At 36.6% G+C, this 15,358-nt stretch overlaps 1 protein-coding gene across 1 annotated transcript; it reads left to right on the forward strand.

Moving 5' to 3' along the window:
- Positions 1–626: 626 nt before the first annotated feature.
- asah2 (N-acylsphingosine amidohydrolase 2) lies at positions 627–15,263 on the forward strand. The gene is made up of 20 exons (XM_065242760.2): positions 627–763; positions 1,223–1,323; positions 1,527–1,670; positions 3,018–3,194; positions 3,285–3,412; positions 4,153–4,230; positions 4,322–4,442; positions 5,133–5,258; positions 5,441–5,527; positions 5,610–5,714; positions 5,805–5,886; positions 6,000–6,115; positions 6,229–6,323; positions 8,077–8,116; positions 8,212–8,307; positions 8,424–8,519; positions 8,603–8,755; positions 10,600–10,656; positions 10,750–10,832; positions 13,722–15,263. The coding sequence occupies exons 1-20, from the start codon at positions 634–636 to the stop codon at positions 13,912–13,914; spliced, it is 2,208 nt and encodes a 735-aa protein (XP_065098832.1). The 5' UTR covers positions 627–633; the 3' UTR covers positions 13,915–15,263.
- Positions 15,264–15,358: the final 95 nt, after the last annotated feature.

Genomic DNA, 15,358 nt, shown 5'->3' on the forward strand with positions numbered 1-15,358 from the left:
TATCTTGAAAAGGTAATTTCATCATAAGCCTCTTGTTTCTTATAATTTAATTATTACTAATAAACGTATCTAATCTAATCAGAGAATTTGTTAAACACTGTCGGTATTGAATGCAGGCTATAAATCAGTGTACAGTATGCAACCTTTGCCCTTGCATTATAAAGTATGTATTATAAGTGTGCACTTGTCCATGCTTGATTCATCTGATTCCTCTACATTGAAACCGAGTCCACAGTTGAGTTTCATTTGAAAGCAGCTCATGTAAGTACTTATATACTTAAGTTATATATTCTGCATGTTCAAGATTCCTTAACTATACATGATCTTTTAAATATTAATATTATTATAAGGACAGTTTTGCATGTCTGTTTACATTATTACTCATGCATTATATATTAGGAAAAATCTGTTGTGTAATATTTGTAGAATGACATATCCTTTGTTTTATTATCTGCACATTTTCATTTTGGCTCATGAGCAAGAAAATTCATTTGCATATGCAAACAAGTTTACATAGACGCTCTGTGGTTATCTGGTAATATTTTCACTGATCAGGTTTATGAAAACAATGATGATATGAAAACATTGCTTTGTTGTTTATTTGTGTATTGTTTGTGTAAATGTGAAGGTGCGATGGCTCGTAAGAATGCGCTTGGTCGTCTCAGTGCTCTGGAGATCTCACTCATTGTTCTGTTTCTATTGATGACCGCAGTCTCAGTGGCTCTTATAATCGTCCTCGCACTCGAGTGGGATTCAAACAAACGTAAACTTTTCATTTTGATTCTTTATCAAACATGAGTACCTGAAATATTTGTTGAAGGATGGTTGAGATTGTTAGTTGGTTATCTAATATAGTAGCAAAATATGCTTTTATGCAATTTTTTTCTTGTGAAATTTAAAAGTGAATATAAAGTGGGGTCCAAGGCAGGATTTTAAAGGTTTTAGGGCTTTTTTATTTGCGGCCATGCCAGTGAAAACCCAGCTAAAAGTCGTTTATTTACTGATATACTGTTTTCTAAATAAAATCATCATACACAATGTAATGAACATTCTGTGATTAACCTTGGTATGTTTAAAAAAATTTAATCATATTTTAATGCTCTTAATCTCATCATTATATGATAGAGATATTAGCCTGGACTTTTTAAAGACAGGGACAGATATTATAGTCAGTGTAGGCCTATATATTTTTTCATGAATACGTTATATGTGCACCACACAGAATCAGAAACAGTGGAGCCCACAGTGGATGCTCCGGCGAACACTTATTTGATCGGTGTGGGTCGAGCAGACTGCACTGGACCTGTGGCTGATATACCTCTGGTCAGTTTGTTTGTCTTCTGGATATCAGCATTATAGATTAAAACAAACTACTGCTGTTGTTCTGTATGTGTGTGAAGTGTTATGAAGGCTGTCACTTTATCACTTATTACAGTCTGATAATCTTTATGACTGTTGATGGCATTGATCGAATGTCCTTGGAATGTGATTTATCTATTGTTTTGTTTTTGTTTTTTTCGAGAAAGATGGGTTATGCCAACAGTAAGCAGACGGCACGAGGCCTCCACACGCGTCTGTTCAGTAGAGCCTTCATCATTGATGATGGAAATAAAAGAGTGCTGTTTGTCACTGCTGATATCGGCATGGTTTCTCAAAGACTGAGACTCGAGGTAGATCTGTTTATACATACATGATATTACTAACAATAAACACAACACTGGATGTATTAAGACTATGGAAAAATAAACTTTTACATGTTTGTCCCCTGGTGGCTATTGTAGCTTATCTGTACGTTTCTAAAGGGAGAAGTGAGCTGTGGTTGTGGCTAGAAGGGATACAGTTATGGCCAAAATCTCATAAAATCCCACCGGATAAGCGCTGTTTTCATCCTTATCATACCCCACACCTAACTCTAAACCAGGTGTGCCTCATACATCTTTAAAAGTGAAGCTTCTGGTTCTTTGATTGCCTCCTGGTGGCTGGCTGCGGTACAGGTCATAAACCCCGCCCTCTCCATTCAAACAAAATAAAAAAATTATTTACATTTCCAATAAAATTTTATGCAAGATGGTTTTGGCCCCTAAAGTAGTTGTTATCTCCCTGATATATGTTCATTTGTTCATTTTTGTGATAAGTTTCATTTTAGCTAGTAATTTGATTCTATAGAAACGGGGTGTGTCTTTATGATTGACATTTGTGATTGACAGTTTCTCTCAGAAATTCGAGGGAAGACTGAAGATATAACTAACCTAAAATTTTCGATTTATGTGTTATTTCACTCACTGGCAAAATGAGTTTAATTTAACTTACCTTATTTTTGCAAGCCAGTCCAATTAGATGTTTAGGGGGCGTGGTTCAATTGGGCGTGCGAGCATTTTGGTGGAAGTTTGATACCGCGGCTCCAACTCCGGGCGGGCTTCATGGACGATTCCTTCTGCGCATGCCCTGGCTCCAAACTTACGTTTTTGCGTAACATTGCAGCCCCCAAGATTTTGCCTTCAACTCATTACAATGGAAGGAAGCGACGTTGTGTTGTCCATCTTTTTTTACAGTCTATACCCTAAACCAATATTTGACGGGATTTAGACCGTAACTGTATCCTATGTAGCCAGAACCGCTGTTTTTCCTTTTAATCCTACCCCCAAACCCAACATCTTGCAAGATTTGGCCGTAGCTGTATCTCCTCTAGCTAGAACCGCAAGCTAGAGGTCTTCTTGGGTCCAAAGAAAAACCCAACCCGAGACAAATCCAAGAAAAAGAATTTTTCTTAACCAGACTGAACCCGAATGTAAACGGCATTGATGTGTGTGCAATCTGTTTGGGTACATTTGAAAATAGTAACGTTGGACCTATATGATATATATTAAAGTTATCTTCGAGGTGAAAACTGCATATATTTTACTTTTATGATGTCATTACTTTGTTTGCTGTTGTTTAAAATGGTTCAGAAAGTACAGTATATGAAACAACATGCACATGACATTTTCTGTTTGTCATTGATTTTAAATTCACTGCAGGTTTTGCGAGAGCTGAAGGTAAAGTACGGAGATCTTTACAGACAGGATAATGTGGTCATGAGCGGCACACACACACATTCAGGCCTTGGCGGATATTTCCAGTACACTCTCTTTATGATCACCAGTAGCGGATACATTAAACCATCTATACAAGCCATAGTCAATGGAATGGTGAAGGTATGTGGGCACAGCACATTATACTGATCGTGTAAAATATATTCATAATAGTCATAATCACTTGGTCCTTTCTTAATCCCCCTTCATCAGAGCATTGATATAGCTCATAGGAACATAAGACCTGGACGGGTTTTCATAAATAAAGGAGAACTTCTCGACAGCAATCTGAACAGAAGCCCACATTCATATCTGAACAACCCTGAGGAGGAGAGAAACAGGTTTCTTTATTCATCCACTTCTTAAATCTATTCAGCTGAATTTGCTTGCGAAATAACAAATGAAATTTCATTCAAAAGCAATAACTGAGAAAACACAGGCATACATGGTTCAGGAGATCAAATCCATAATCTGACCTAACTATTGTTAAATACATGAAGTCATTTTAAACTTGACATAGAATGATTGAACGGAGTATGGTGTCCTTGTTCTGTGATGTGACATGTAGACAAAAATATTTTTGTTTGGGTCTGTAATGCCTTAAAAGCTTCCTAAAAACCTCTCTTAGATAGCTCTATTAGGGTGGGGGATTTTAAACAAGTGGTTTTGCACCTATTTGGCTCCCCCTACTGGCTTAACTTGCAATCTCATTACTGATTGGCTGACTTTGCTGCCACTCAAAAAATGTAGCCAATTATTTTAAAGTGGAGGGGCAGTTAGATGCCTGTGATGTCATAAGCATATTGGGCCGTTTTCCGGCTGACATTTCTAAAAGAGGAATTTCTATGAGACTGAGATGTTTAGCATGTCTAGCACTTTTTGTATGTTCGTGAATGCGGGTAGACTACCATTATTCAACAAAGACAAGGTAAAAATGGTTTTTCATTCTCTGTCCCCTTTAAAGGCCAAGTGTCTAAATTCAATGCCACTATTAAAAGTATGTTTTTAGACCTTTGATGAGAAAGATAAACTTCAGTATTATTATTGTCCTGCTTAATTTGTGATCCTGTATCTCATCCAGCTATGAATACAACACAGACAAGCAGATAGTCATCATGAAGTTTACAGATCTGGATGGAGATGGTATGGGTTTGCTCAGGTAGGCCTATATACAGTAATACACGCACCTAGACTACATTTAAACAGCTTTAGTACATTGATATCTGATTTATTTTCTTTCTCACCCTCAGCTGGTTCGCCGTTCATCCCGTTAGTATGAATTACACCAATCGTATGGTGAGCTCAGATAACATGGGCTATGCCTCTTATGCTTTTGAACAAGAGAAAAACATTGGCTTTCTGCCTGGAGAGGTAAAGATCAACGGTTTAAGATCTCTCATTTCCATTTGATCCTGGTTTAATCCCATCAGGAGGATAAAACTGGGTCTTTATTAGTGTGAAACTACTTGATTTTAATCCATCAAGGACATTTTATCACTCATTAATTATAGTCAACAATTCCCTCAATACATTCAGACTCACTGCTTAAAGGGGACATATCATGAAAATCTTACTTTTTCCATATTTAAGTGCTATAATTGGATCCCAAGTGCTTCTATCAACCTAGAAAATGTGAAAAAGATCAACCCAGTAACTTAGTTTTGGTAAACCATTCTCTGCAAGCATGTGAAAAAATAGGCAATTGAAATTTGGTTCCCCTTGTGATGTCAGAAGGGGATAATACCACTCCTTAATCTGCATTATCCAACCACAGCACTGCCATTTAGTGATCAGCTCATTTGCCTTTTAATAGAAACGCCCAAAACGGCACATTTTTGCTTACACCCACAAAGTGGCAATTTTAACATGTTGACATCTTATAAATGTATTGTGAAATGTCCCCTTTAAAAGTGTCCTAAACATTACAGCTGTTGAGAAGTTTAATTTAAATATTGATAATTGATGAAATGTTTCTTGAATGTATATGATGGTTACGTTTTGTATTTAGAAGTGTATGTGTTAGTGAATGTTGAAAGCAAGGTGCTGTTTGTTTTACTATAGGGTCTGTTTGTGGCTGGTTTTTCCTCCAGTAATCTGGGAGATTCATCTCCTAACATTCGTGGCCCCGTCTGTGTGGACACGGGTGCAAAATGTGACTATCTTAACAGCTCGTGTCCCATCGGAGGAGTGAGTTATCATCACATTACATACAGTCAATGAACAGAGCTTGGTGACATTTAGAAGTAAACTGGGAATCATTTTTACAATCCAATTCATATTTAAAGGGGACAAATCATGAAAATCTGACTTTATCCATGTTTAAATGCTATAATCGGATCCCCAGTGTTGAACACTCACGTGTCTTTCAGAAAAAAGCATGCATTGCTTTTGGTCCGGGTGAAGATATGTTTGAAAGCACCAGGTTGATAGGAGAGAATATCTATAAAAAAGCTAAGGTATGTATGATTTCTCACTTAGCTGTAGTTGTGATTCTGGTTAATACAGTACAGTATGTGTAATTGTATGTGTGTTGTGCAGGAGCTGTACAGCAGTGCGTCGCAGGAGTTGCACGGCTCCATCAATTTCGCCCATCAATGGGTTGATATGAGTGATGAAACTGTGCAATTAAACTCCACCCATACTGTGAGTACAAACGCATCAATTCACATCATGTCACTGATACCCTAACATTTACCGAAATCATTGTAGTGCTGACCGTTTTTCTGGACCTAGGGACGGACATGTAAACCCGCTCTTGGTCATAGTTTTGCTGCTGGGACCACTGATGGTGGCGGAGAGTTCAACTTTATACAAGGCAAGGAGATGAGTTTCAAACAAAATATGTTTAATATAGTGTTGGTGGAGAAAAGATCCCAACGAAAACAAACTGATAAATGACTTTGAACTGTTATTTCTTATTGTGACCAGGAGATACAGATGGAAGACCTTTCTGGGACTTCATAAGAGATTTGCTTGTAGGACCCCCATCTAGAGCAACTAAAGCTTGTCATCGCCCTAAACCCATCCTCTTCAGCACAGGAGAGGTCTGATAAAAATCAAACTGATTATCTTCTAGCTCTAATGGCTTGAAGATTCAAGGCATATTGAAGGTATCAAAAACAATAACCGTGGTATTTTGGTGTTTTTTTTTCTGTAGCTGAATGAACCTCTACCATGGCATCCAAACATTGTTGATGTTCAGATCATCACTATTGGATCTTTTGCCATAGTTGCAGTTCCAGGAGAATTTACGTGAGTTCCTGTTGATCAATAAAGCCACAGTAACCACCAGTAGTTAGATTTTAGGGTTAAAAGTAGGCCGTGACTAATGAATAGTTGTGACTAATCATTTGCAGAATAGAAGCTTTTGTTTACATATATATATATGTGTTCAGATATTTTAGAAAATGTTTTAGATCTTTCAGTTAATTAAATGTGAAGTTACGGGGTCCACGTCCTTCAAGTCCAAAAAAAGTACGTCCATCCTTCAAAAAATAAATCCAAACGGCTCCAGGATGATAAACAAAGGTCGTCTGAGGGCAATCCGCGCAGTGTTGTTGTAGAAATATCCAGATTTAAAACTTTATTAACGTAATATAAATATCAAAAAATTCTTAAATCAAGATGTATTTTCTTGATGAGGAAAATGACCTAGGAAAATAAGTCTAGTTTTAGACAAAAAATAAAACGTTAAGTAAATTAGTGCTTAAAACAAGCAAAAAATGTTCTTGAAATAAGTTTTACTTTTGTCAAAAACACTAAATTTCACATTTAAGTCAAATTGTGCATTAAACAAGCAAAAAAATCTGCCAATGGGGTAAGCACATTTTTCTTGAATTTGTCTTGAATTTAGTGTTTAAAGAAAAATGTTCAAGATTACCCCATTGGCAGATTTTTTTGCTTGTTTTATGCACAAAATCACTTAAATTTGATATTTTTGGTCTAAAACTAGACTAATTTTCTTAGGTCATTTTGCTCATCAAGAGAAAGCATCTTCATTTAAGAATTTAAGAATTTTTAAATATTTTTACTGAAAAGAAGACAAAAATATTAAGTAAATTTTTTATTGAAAGTCATTTTTTTGCAGTGTATGTGCAGCAGTGCATGTAAGATCTGCTTTCATTTTTTCCCTAAACCTTGGATAAGGAAATGTTGACGGTATGATAACCGTACATGGCAATATCATGGTATACCACCATACCGGTATACCGTTACAACCCTAATTCAGAGCAACAGCAGCGTAACCTCTGTAAGTTGCGTAAAGCTCTGATCTTGAATGCGGACGGGACTTAGATGGCGGCGCTACTGGAAGCAAGTTATTTTCATTTATAAAGTTTTAAAAATTGATATTTCTACAACAACACGGGGCGGAATACCCTCAGAAGACCTTTGTTTATCATCCTGGAGCCGTTTGGATTTATTTTGTAAAGGATGGACGCACTTTTTTTGGACTTGAAGGACGTGGACCCCGTAACTTCACATTTAATTAACTGAAAGATCTAAAACATTTTCTAAAATATCTGAAAATGTGTTTGTCTGAAAAACGATGGACATATGCAACTCGGACAGCTTGGGGGTGAGTATATCATGGGTTTAATATAATTTTTGGCCGAACTATCCCTTTAAAAAGTACTGTGGTGTTACTATCATACATTGATGATGTAGCAGTTGGTAATACATACACTTTTAGAACGAATGTGTTAAAAACAACACATTAGTGTTGATTCTGGGACAACACACTAAATGCGTTGTCCCGGAATCCACCCATCTATGTGTTATTATTGAAACAACACATTAAGCTTTTAACACATTATGTGAAATTTTAACACAAAATCAACACAAAATGACACATAATGTGTTAATATTTCACATAAAGTGTTAAAAGCTTAACGAACAAAGATGTGTTAAAAATTAACACATCCTTTCTGAGAGTGTACATACAGTTGAAATATATTAAAAAATTACGTGTTTGTACTGAAATACTGAGACGCTCTCTTTATTTTAGCACCATGTCAGGAAGAAGAATTCGCCAGGCTGTCAAACAGGTCAAAAATTCACCCACAAATTAACTGTAACCGAGAGACATTGTAAAAGTTGATGACAACTCATTTTTATAGTTATTTTAAATGATGTTTTACAGGAGCTGGATCAGGGTCCATTCAGTAACACAGAGGTGGTGATCGCTGGATTGTGCAACATCTACACTCACTATATAACTACATATGAAGAGTATCAGGTATTTGTGCCTCACCACTGTACAGTCAGACATGTATTTAATACCATGGTACATGTCTGAATAAAATGTATTGTGGGCATGGTGTCATGTTTGATCATGTGGATGTTGCCTTCTAGATCCAGCGTTATGAAGGCGCATCCACCATCTTTGGTCCTCACACTTTATCAGCATATATCCAACGTTTCAGAGGCCTGGCCAAAGCTATAGCTCAGGTGCTGACCTGCAGTCTTCTCTTTACTTTCTTTTAATGAACTGTTCTGCTGGCTCATCTGACAAATCAATAAATGTTCAACAGGGAACCGTAGGAGATTTACCCAAAGGTCCTGAACCTCCGTTCTTTGATGATGACAAACTCTTTAATCTAATCAAGGATCCAGTAGAAGATGAAGCACCAGTGAACACAACATTTGGTGATGTGCTAGAGCAAGTTTCCTCTGTCTATAAAGTGGTGAGTCTATCAAAATGTTAAAGATGGTGTTGTTGTGTATGTCTATGTGGTGTATTTAATATGCTTCAAGACAAACCCTATGCAAATTAACATTTAACACCATTGCTAAGTAGGGGAGAGCAGGGCACAACCTAACGCTGTTTTGTTTTGGCTCAATCATTAAAAAACATTTGCGTATGAATTATATTTTTACAAAAGAAACACTCACATCTCTGCTACAAATGACAATTTGAAGTTTGTTTCTAGTACAAACCAATCTTGGACAATTACACAAAACGTGACAGAAGTGCAAACGTTACAACTTACCCTATAGATGGGGTTCATTGTAACAGGCAGGGGGTTAGTTGTAACACTTGCTAAAAGTTAACTTTGCAGGCAAATATTTCAATACTATTTTGTCTATATTCTTAAAGTGGCTATATTGTTTATATCTGCCTATAATAGACAGGTTTCTACACTATTCATCCCTCATCTAACCATAGTTCAATTTTAAATGGATACAAATGTCTAAATATGTGAGAAAAAGCAGCACAATTATGACAAAACATTTTTTATATGTGACCCAGTATGTAATAACCATACTGAACTCTCAAAATCAAATTCTGAGATAATGAAAATCAAAGTCTGATCATTATGATTTTAATCTTTGACATGACCTTATTCCATCAATATTAAATATTTGAACAAAAATACATTTTGACACACAATCTTTGATATGACAGCACATTGGTTGGCAGCCAGCAATCATAAGTGTGTAGCCTATTTAAAACAACAGCAAGATTTACGCTAATGTTAGCTGTTTCATATGGTTATTGCTGAGGGGCTAGTTGTACCACCCGCTGGGTGAAAATGTTTTTTTTTAAGCCTTCCAAAAAAGTTGCTAAAAGCTGCAGACATATTTCAAAATGATGCTATGTTTTAGTCAACAAGACACTGATTAAGATAACATTGGTTTTGGTATCTTACACACCCATCTCAGAAACCGAAAAAACATATGATGAAAACATTTTACTTAAGTGCCACCAAAACACTCTTTCATCAGTAACTCTATGGAAAAACATTATACCTTTCCATACATTTTCGCGAGACATAAATTTGCAAGAGTCTTTTGGCAGCGTGAAAACAATACGGAAAAAAACAAATTGCTCAACCCTGTGCAACAATGTAAACAGTCCATGTTACAACTAACCCCGCATTTTTGCACCACGCACCCCTATTTTCTTCATAAATTTAGAACCAGTCTTTATCCAGCCGTTTGAAATTGCCTTGGTTTTCATCATCACAAACATGTAACCAATCATATCAACACAGTTGAACACGTGGATCAGTAGGTTGTACCATTGATATTATGTATAGATGCCGCATGGACTCAGCACTGAAACAATCACAGCACTGTTGGGTGACTGCTGTAAACTGTTAACATCAGACCTTAAAAATTTGTGACGCAAACGGGCAGTTCACATATATGCATTGTGTGAACTGAACTTAGCATTTATGTGTCTGAAACTGACGATTAAAACTTACAGTATATACTGTATTTATGGTCTGAGGTGCTGTAAAAAGGGTAGAGGTGCACTAATTTACATAATCATAGATCCACATATACTAAATGAGGCAACGGTATAGAGTTACTTTTTAAAGATGTTTTAAAGCATGAAGAATACTGTCACAGGTAAAAAATTTTGATGAAGTTTTAAGTGAAAAAAATTATTAACTTCAGAAGGACTTTAATTTACACATTACTTAAGTAAGTAGATATGTGGACTGGTGGATGCTCTACTAGTAGTAATTTAAGTTTACCATTTGAAATCGACAAAATGTAAATGTTTTTGCTTCTTTTAAAGGGGGAAGTTGCATCCGTCACGTTTGTCGCTGGAAACCCAAGACACTCAGGAGATATAGTGAGACATTTCAAATCAAAATACTATAATCTGTTGCATAACATGCACTTTAATGTCTGTGATATAACTAATCTGTAATCATTGTGATATCAGAGAGATAAGACGTTTGTTACGGTGGAGATGTTTCACAACGGCATGTGGGAAATAGTTCACACAGATGCATCATGGGAAACAAGGTAATGTGCTCAAGATAGTGTTGATGAAGTTGTCTGTAGGGCTGATGGTATCTGTCAAGGTCTTCAGATAAGACAAAATCTTATCACTAACTGTTATAAAGACAATTTAACGCTTTTTACTTTTGTACAAATGTGAGCATAACTTAAATATCTGAAAAATCAGAAATAGATTTATTGCCAAGGATGGTTGCACACACAAGTTTTTTTTGGGGGGGGGGGGGGGTACATTGAGCTTTCAGTGTACACATCCAAATACAGCAGCAGAAGAATAAACAAGAACAATAAGAATGCAATTAAAAATAATGTAAATATAATCTTTTAATATACAATAACAAATATAAAGAAACAATTTTACCTAAATAAAATATTCTGTGAATCATTTAATTAAAACGATTAACAACCTTCAGTTGTTCGTTTAGAGATGTCACTCAAAGATTATTTTTTATAAATAATGAAATGTTCATATAATTGTCTTTTAGTCATTATCAGTTGGACAGCAATGAAATCTGACTCATGCTGAGCTAGCAGCACAAAGGTTTAAATCCAAGCCGAACAATATGATATGAGATGTGATATGCGTGTGATTATTAATTGATCTGTACAGTGGTTATCTACAGTGGTGGTTGCTGCTAAATTCACATAACTGAAAATATTTTTGCCAGACGTTTGGTGTCCATATGCAGATCAGCCTGAGGGTGGCGATCTGAGGTTGACTGGCAGGCTCTAAAATTATCAGAATGTAGTCATTTTGTATTTGAAATTAAAAAAACTTTAGTAACATGCTTTGAGCATTTGTATACCCACAGTTTTACTTCAAATGCCTTGTTTAAACTATGAAGCAAAAGTAGGTTTAAGGATTTATTTGTATGGTCATAGTAAAATATTTATGAATCCAAGTTTGCACAACCCTTTGTTAAAGAAGAACGGTAGAGAAGAACCATAAGTAAGGGATAATGTAGAGGCAGCCGGTAGTTATTGGGAAATAAGCCCCGACAGTGTGATCAGGACCCGACGCGAAGCGGAGGGTCTTGTATCACACTGAAGGGGCTTATTTCCCAATAACTACCGGCTGCCTCTACATTATCCCGCTTATTACACGGCTCCTTGCCACATAAGAAAAAAAACTGGACATGAATATGAATTTGAAACCTTTTATTGGCATATTTGTTTTAAATTAACATTTTTATCCTTCCGCGAAAGTTTGCACAGATGCATAAATGATCGTAATACCTTATTAAGATCCTCTGCTTCATACTTGTCTCCATTTTTTCTCTTTTAGCCAGTCTTTGAGAAGTTTTAATGCCCATTCTGTATTTTTTTGTGTGTTGGCTTCGTAGCTGTCATGCTCTATTTTGTCAAGTTCAGTCTCAGTAAGCTATCTGTGTCTTGTCGTGGTTGTCGAGTGTTTGTCACAAGATGGCGCCAAACAGACAGTAATCTTTATTGATCTTTATTGGCGCGGAGCGATTTTACTCGTGAAAGTAGTCCGGCTATGCGTTATTATTTTGGAGCGGTTATTATTTGAAAAGAACGAACCTGCAAATGTCTCAACTGACCAATCAGAATCAAGCATTCCAGAGAGCCGTGTAAAAAGCATCGGTAACGGTCAGGTTGATCTGGACGCAGCTCTTACCTTCAGTTTTTCTGCCAAAGTTATCTATTTAAACGGAAATTGAAGGAGATTGCCTGAAATAAGTGGATGAATAAGTGAAGACTGTGACCGCTGTTGTCACATCAGTCACAAAATCTTTCAGTCCTGAATCTAGCAGTTTGGGGCAACATCTCGGATCAGATTTGAGCTGATTTTTGAAATTTTATGTCATATATATGTGTTTATTTCCTAAATCAGCAGACACGCCTTTTATGGGCAATTTCTCGATTGCTCCACAACTGAACTTGAGATGAGCAAACAGTTGGCGGGGACATACAGGGAAAGCATATATTTTCCATAGACGATTTCTGTCATGACACATTTCAGTAATATCAATTTATATAATTTACAAAACAAAAGAATGATTTTTAAATAATTAATTTTATTATTTTGTGTGTGTGGCCATGGCCCATAGACTGGTTCATGAGTTCGCCCTTACATTTAATCTGATTGTGGAAGTAAGCATATTTTGGCGTGCTGTCCTGGGGGAGGAGTCACGATCTGGAGTATGGTCTGAACCCGGAGAACTCTCCCATCGCTAAAGTGGGATAAAAACAGATTAGAGTGGGGTAGTGGAGGGATGCCGGAAAATCATATCAGGACTGATGTAGGTAGGATGCATGTATACGTAGTGTTTAGGCTGATTAGCTAAATGAGTTGCACCTGTGCCGAATTAGTTCATTATCCGATCGAGCTCCTCCCGAATCTTGTTAATAAAACATCATAAAAATATGGATGTAGTGTCCGTGGCGTCAACCATAGCTTTGTGAAGAGCTTTTTTGAAGCCAATAGTTGGCGGGGCCTGCCGTCAGCCATCTTGGCATCATGTCAGCATTCATCACTCACGGATAACCGAAAATGGGTAAAGAGGTGGGAAGTGGTTAAACCTGAGGTGGCTGTTTGCTGAAACCACGCCCCATGTAAACAAAACACTTTTTGTACCAGGCTGTAAAATATTATTTTCTACTGTAAAGTTGGCCATTTTAACATGGGGGTCTATGGGAATTGACTTCCTTTTGGAGCTAGCCTCTAGCGGCCAGTCAATGAATTGCAGTTTAAATCACTGCCGCTTTAGCTTCATCAGGAAGGTTGCCCCTCCGTGTGGCCCATGAAGGGCAGCACCCCTAAGGCTCCTGCTAGTGACCAGCCACTACTGGTTATCTATTGTAATGGAGTTGAGTTAAGCTCAGAGTACTGGGATCGATGGAAGCACAGACTAAGCAGAGTGTTTGTTGCAGGTTTCACTGGGAAGGAGATAAAGGTTTGAGTAACGCTACAATTGAGTGGTACATCCCTCGCTCAGCAAAGACAGGAACATACAGGATTCAATACTTCGGCCACTACAAACAGATCCAGGACAACCAAACCATCATCTCGCCTTATGTGGGCTCTTCAGATACTTTCAAAGTCACCAAGAGCTTTTACTACTGACCACTTCTTCATAATGAACATTGTTTCAGAGTAACTTTACAGAGATCTGAGGAAGAACATCAGAAAGCAGCTGCTATTCAGAAAAAATTATGATGATGATGATGATGATGTCAAAAGCATTGTTTATATAGTAAATTAATTTTGTTTTGTAAATTGTGAAATTTGTTTATAAAAACAGATAGTTCTGGCTCTGGATCCTGATTGGTCGATACATTATTCCATGCATGCTTGAATACACAATGTATTAACAGATATTATGTAAAACACCTATTGATTTATTTACTGTTTGTGTTATACAGAGCAACACCAATAAACTGACAATATTAACTATTTTTACAAGATGTAAAATAAGTCCCCTTATGAAAAAAGTTTATTCAAGGGTGCTATAAGTGTACTTCTTCAAAAGTCAACTTATTTGAAGTTTTAATGTACTTTCAAGGCATACTGTTTATGTGCTTACAGAAATATACTCAGAGTTTACACTATAAACCGTATAAGCTTTAAGGTTCTAATTCTTACTTACAAAGCTCTCCACAGCCTTGGCCCTGCATATTTATTCAACTTACTCCAGCCTTATGCTCCTGTTCGTTGCTTATGCTCTTCTAGTGCAGGACTGTTAGTCACAATGCAAAATCCATTTGGCAAAAAAAAGGGGGGGCCAGTGCCCCCTCAGTTTGAATGGGCATGACACTCCTGCTGCTGAATGAAGTTGCATAGACTTAAAAAATGAGTTATAGGTATTGAACTGTTACACCAAAAGTGGCATTTAAACAGTACACTTACAAATATACACTACTGATACTTTTATTTTTTTATACTTACTGCATAAATAGTATTTAAAAATATACTTGAACTTTAATTAAGTGTACTTGTGGTATAATTATTTTTATAAGGGTCTCAGGTGTGCCCTGAATGATACTCCACTGAACCTTTGTTATATGTCCAAAATGCCTTGTTTTCATGTGTGTAGCTTTAAATGCAAACAAGCTGCAGCTTCTCACTCCCTATACCAAAAGAGAAAGTGAACACAAATAGATCCGATTCCTGTGAATACAGTCTGAGACAATAGTATGTTTAGCTGCATTAACGTTACAACATGCTATCAAAGAGATTTAGAAAAGCTTTTGGGTAAAATTAACCAGTCAGTGGCCGTGGGCGGGGCTTTGTTTGTGTGATGTCACATTAACAAGAGAGTCAAAACGGCTTTGGTTTAATGTGGATTAATAAAGGATGATTATTTTTGTTGTAGGGTTGTTGTGTTCCACACACCTCGTACAAGTGGATTTTGCATAGTATATGCCCTTTAAGCTTAATGTAGGCTATATACAGAAACTATTACCTAATAATTGTGCAACCTGAGCAAACTGAAATCCTTAATATATTCACGCTATAGCACAGCTACTTGTACTTTGTTGCTTAGTATATAATAACTCTTTATCATTAA

This window comes from Paramisgurnus dabryanus, chromosome 1 (assembly GCF_030506205.2).
Source record: "Paramisgurnus dabryanus chromosome 1, PD_genome_1.1, whole genome shotgun sequence".
In the NCBI taxonomy this organism is placed as follows: domain Eukaryota; kingdom Metazoa; phylum Chordata; class Actinopteri; order Cypriniformes; family Cobitidae; genus Paramisgurnus; species Paramisgurnus dabryanus.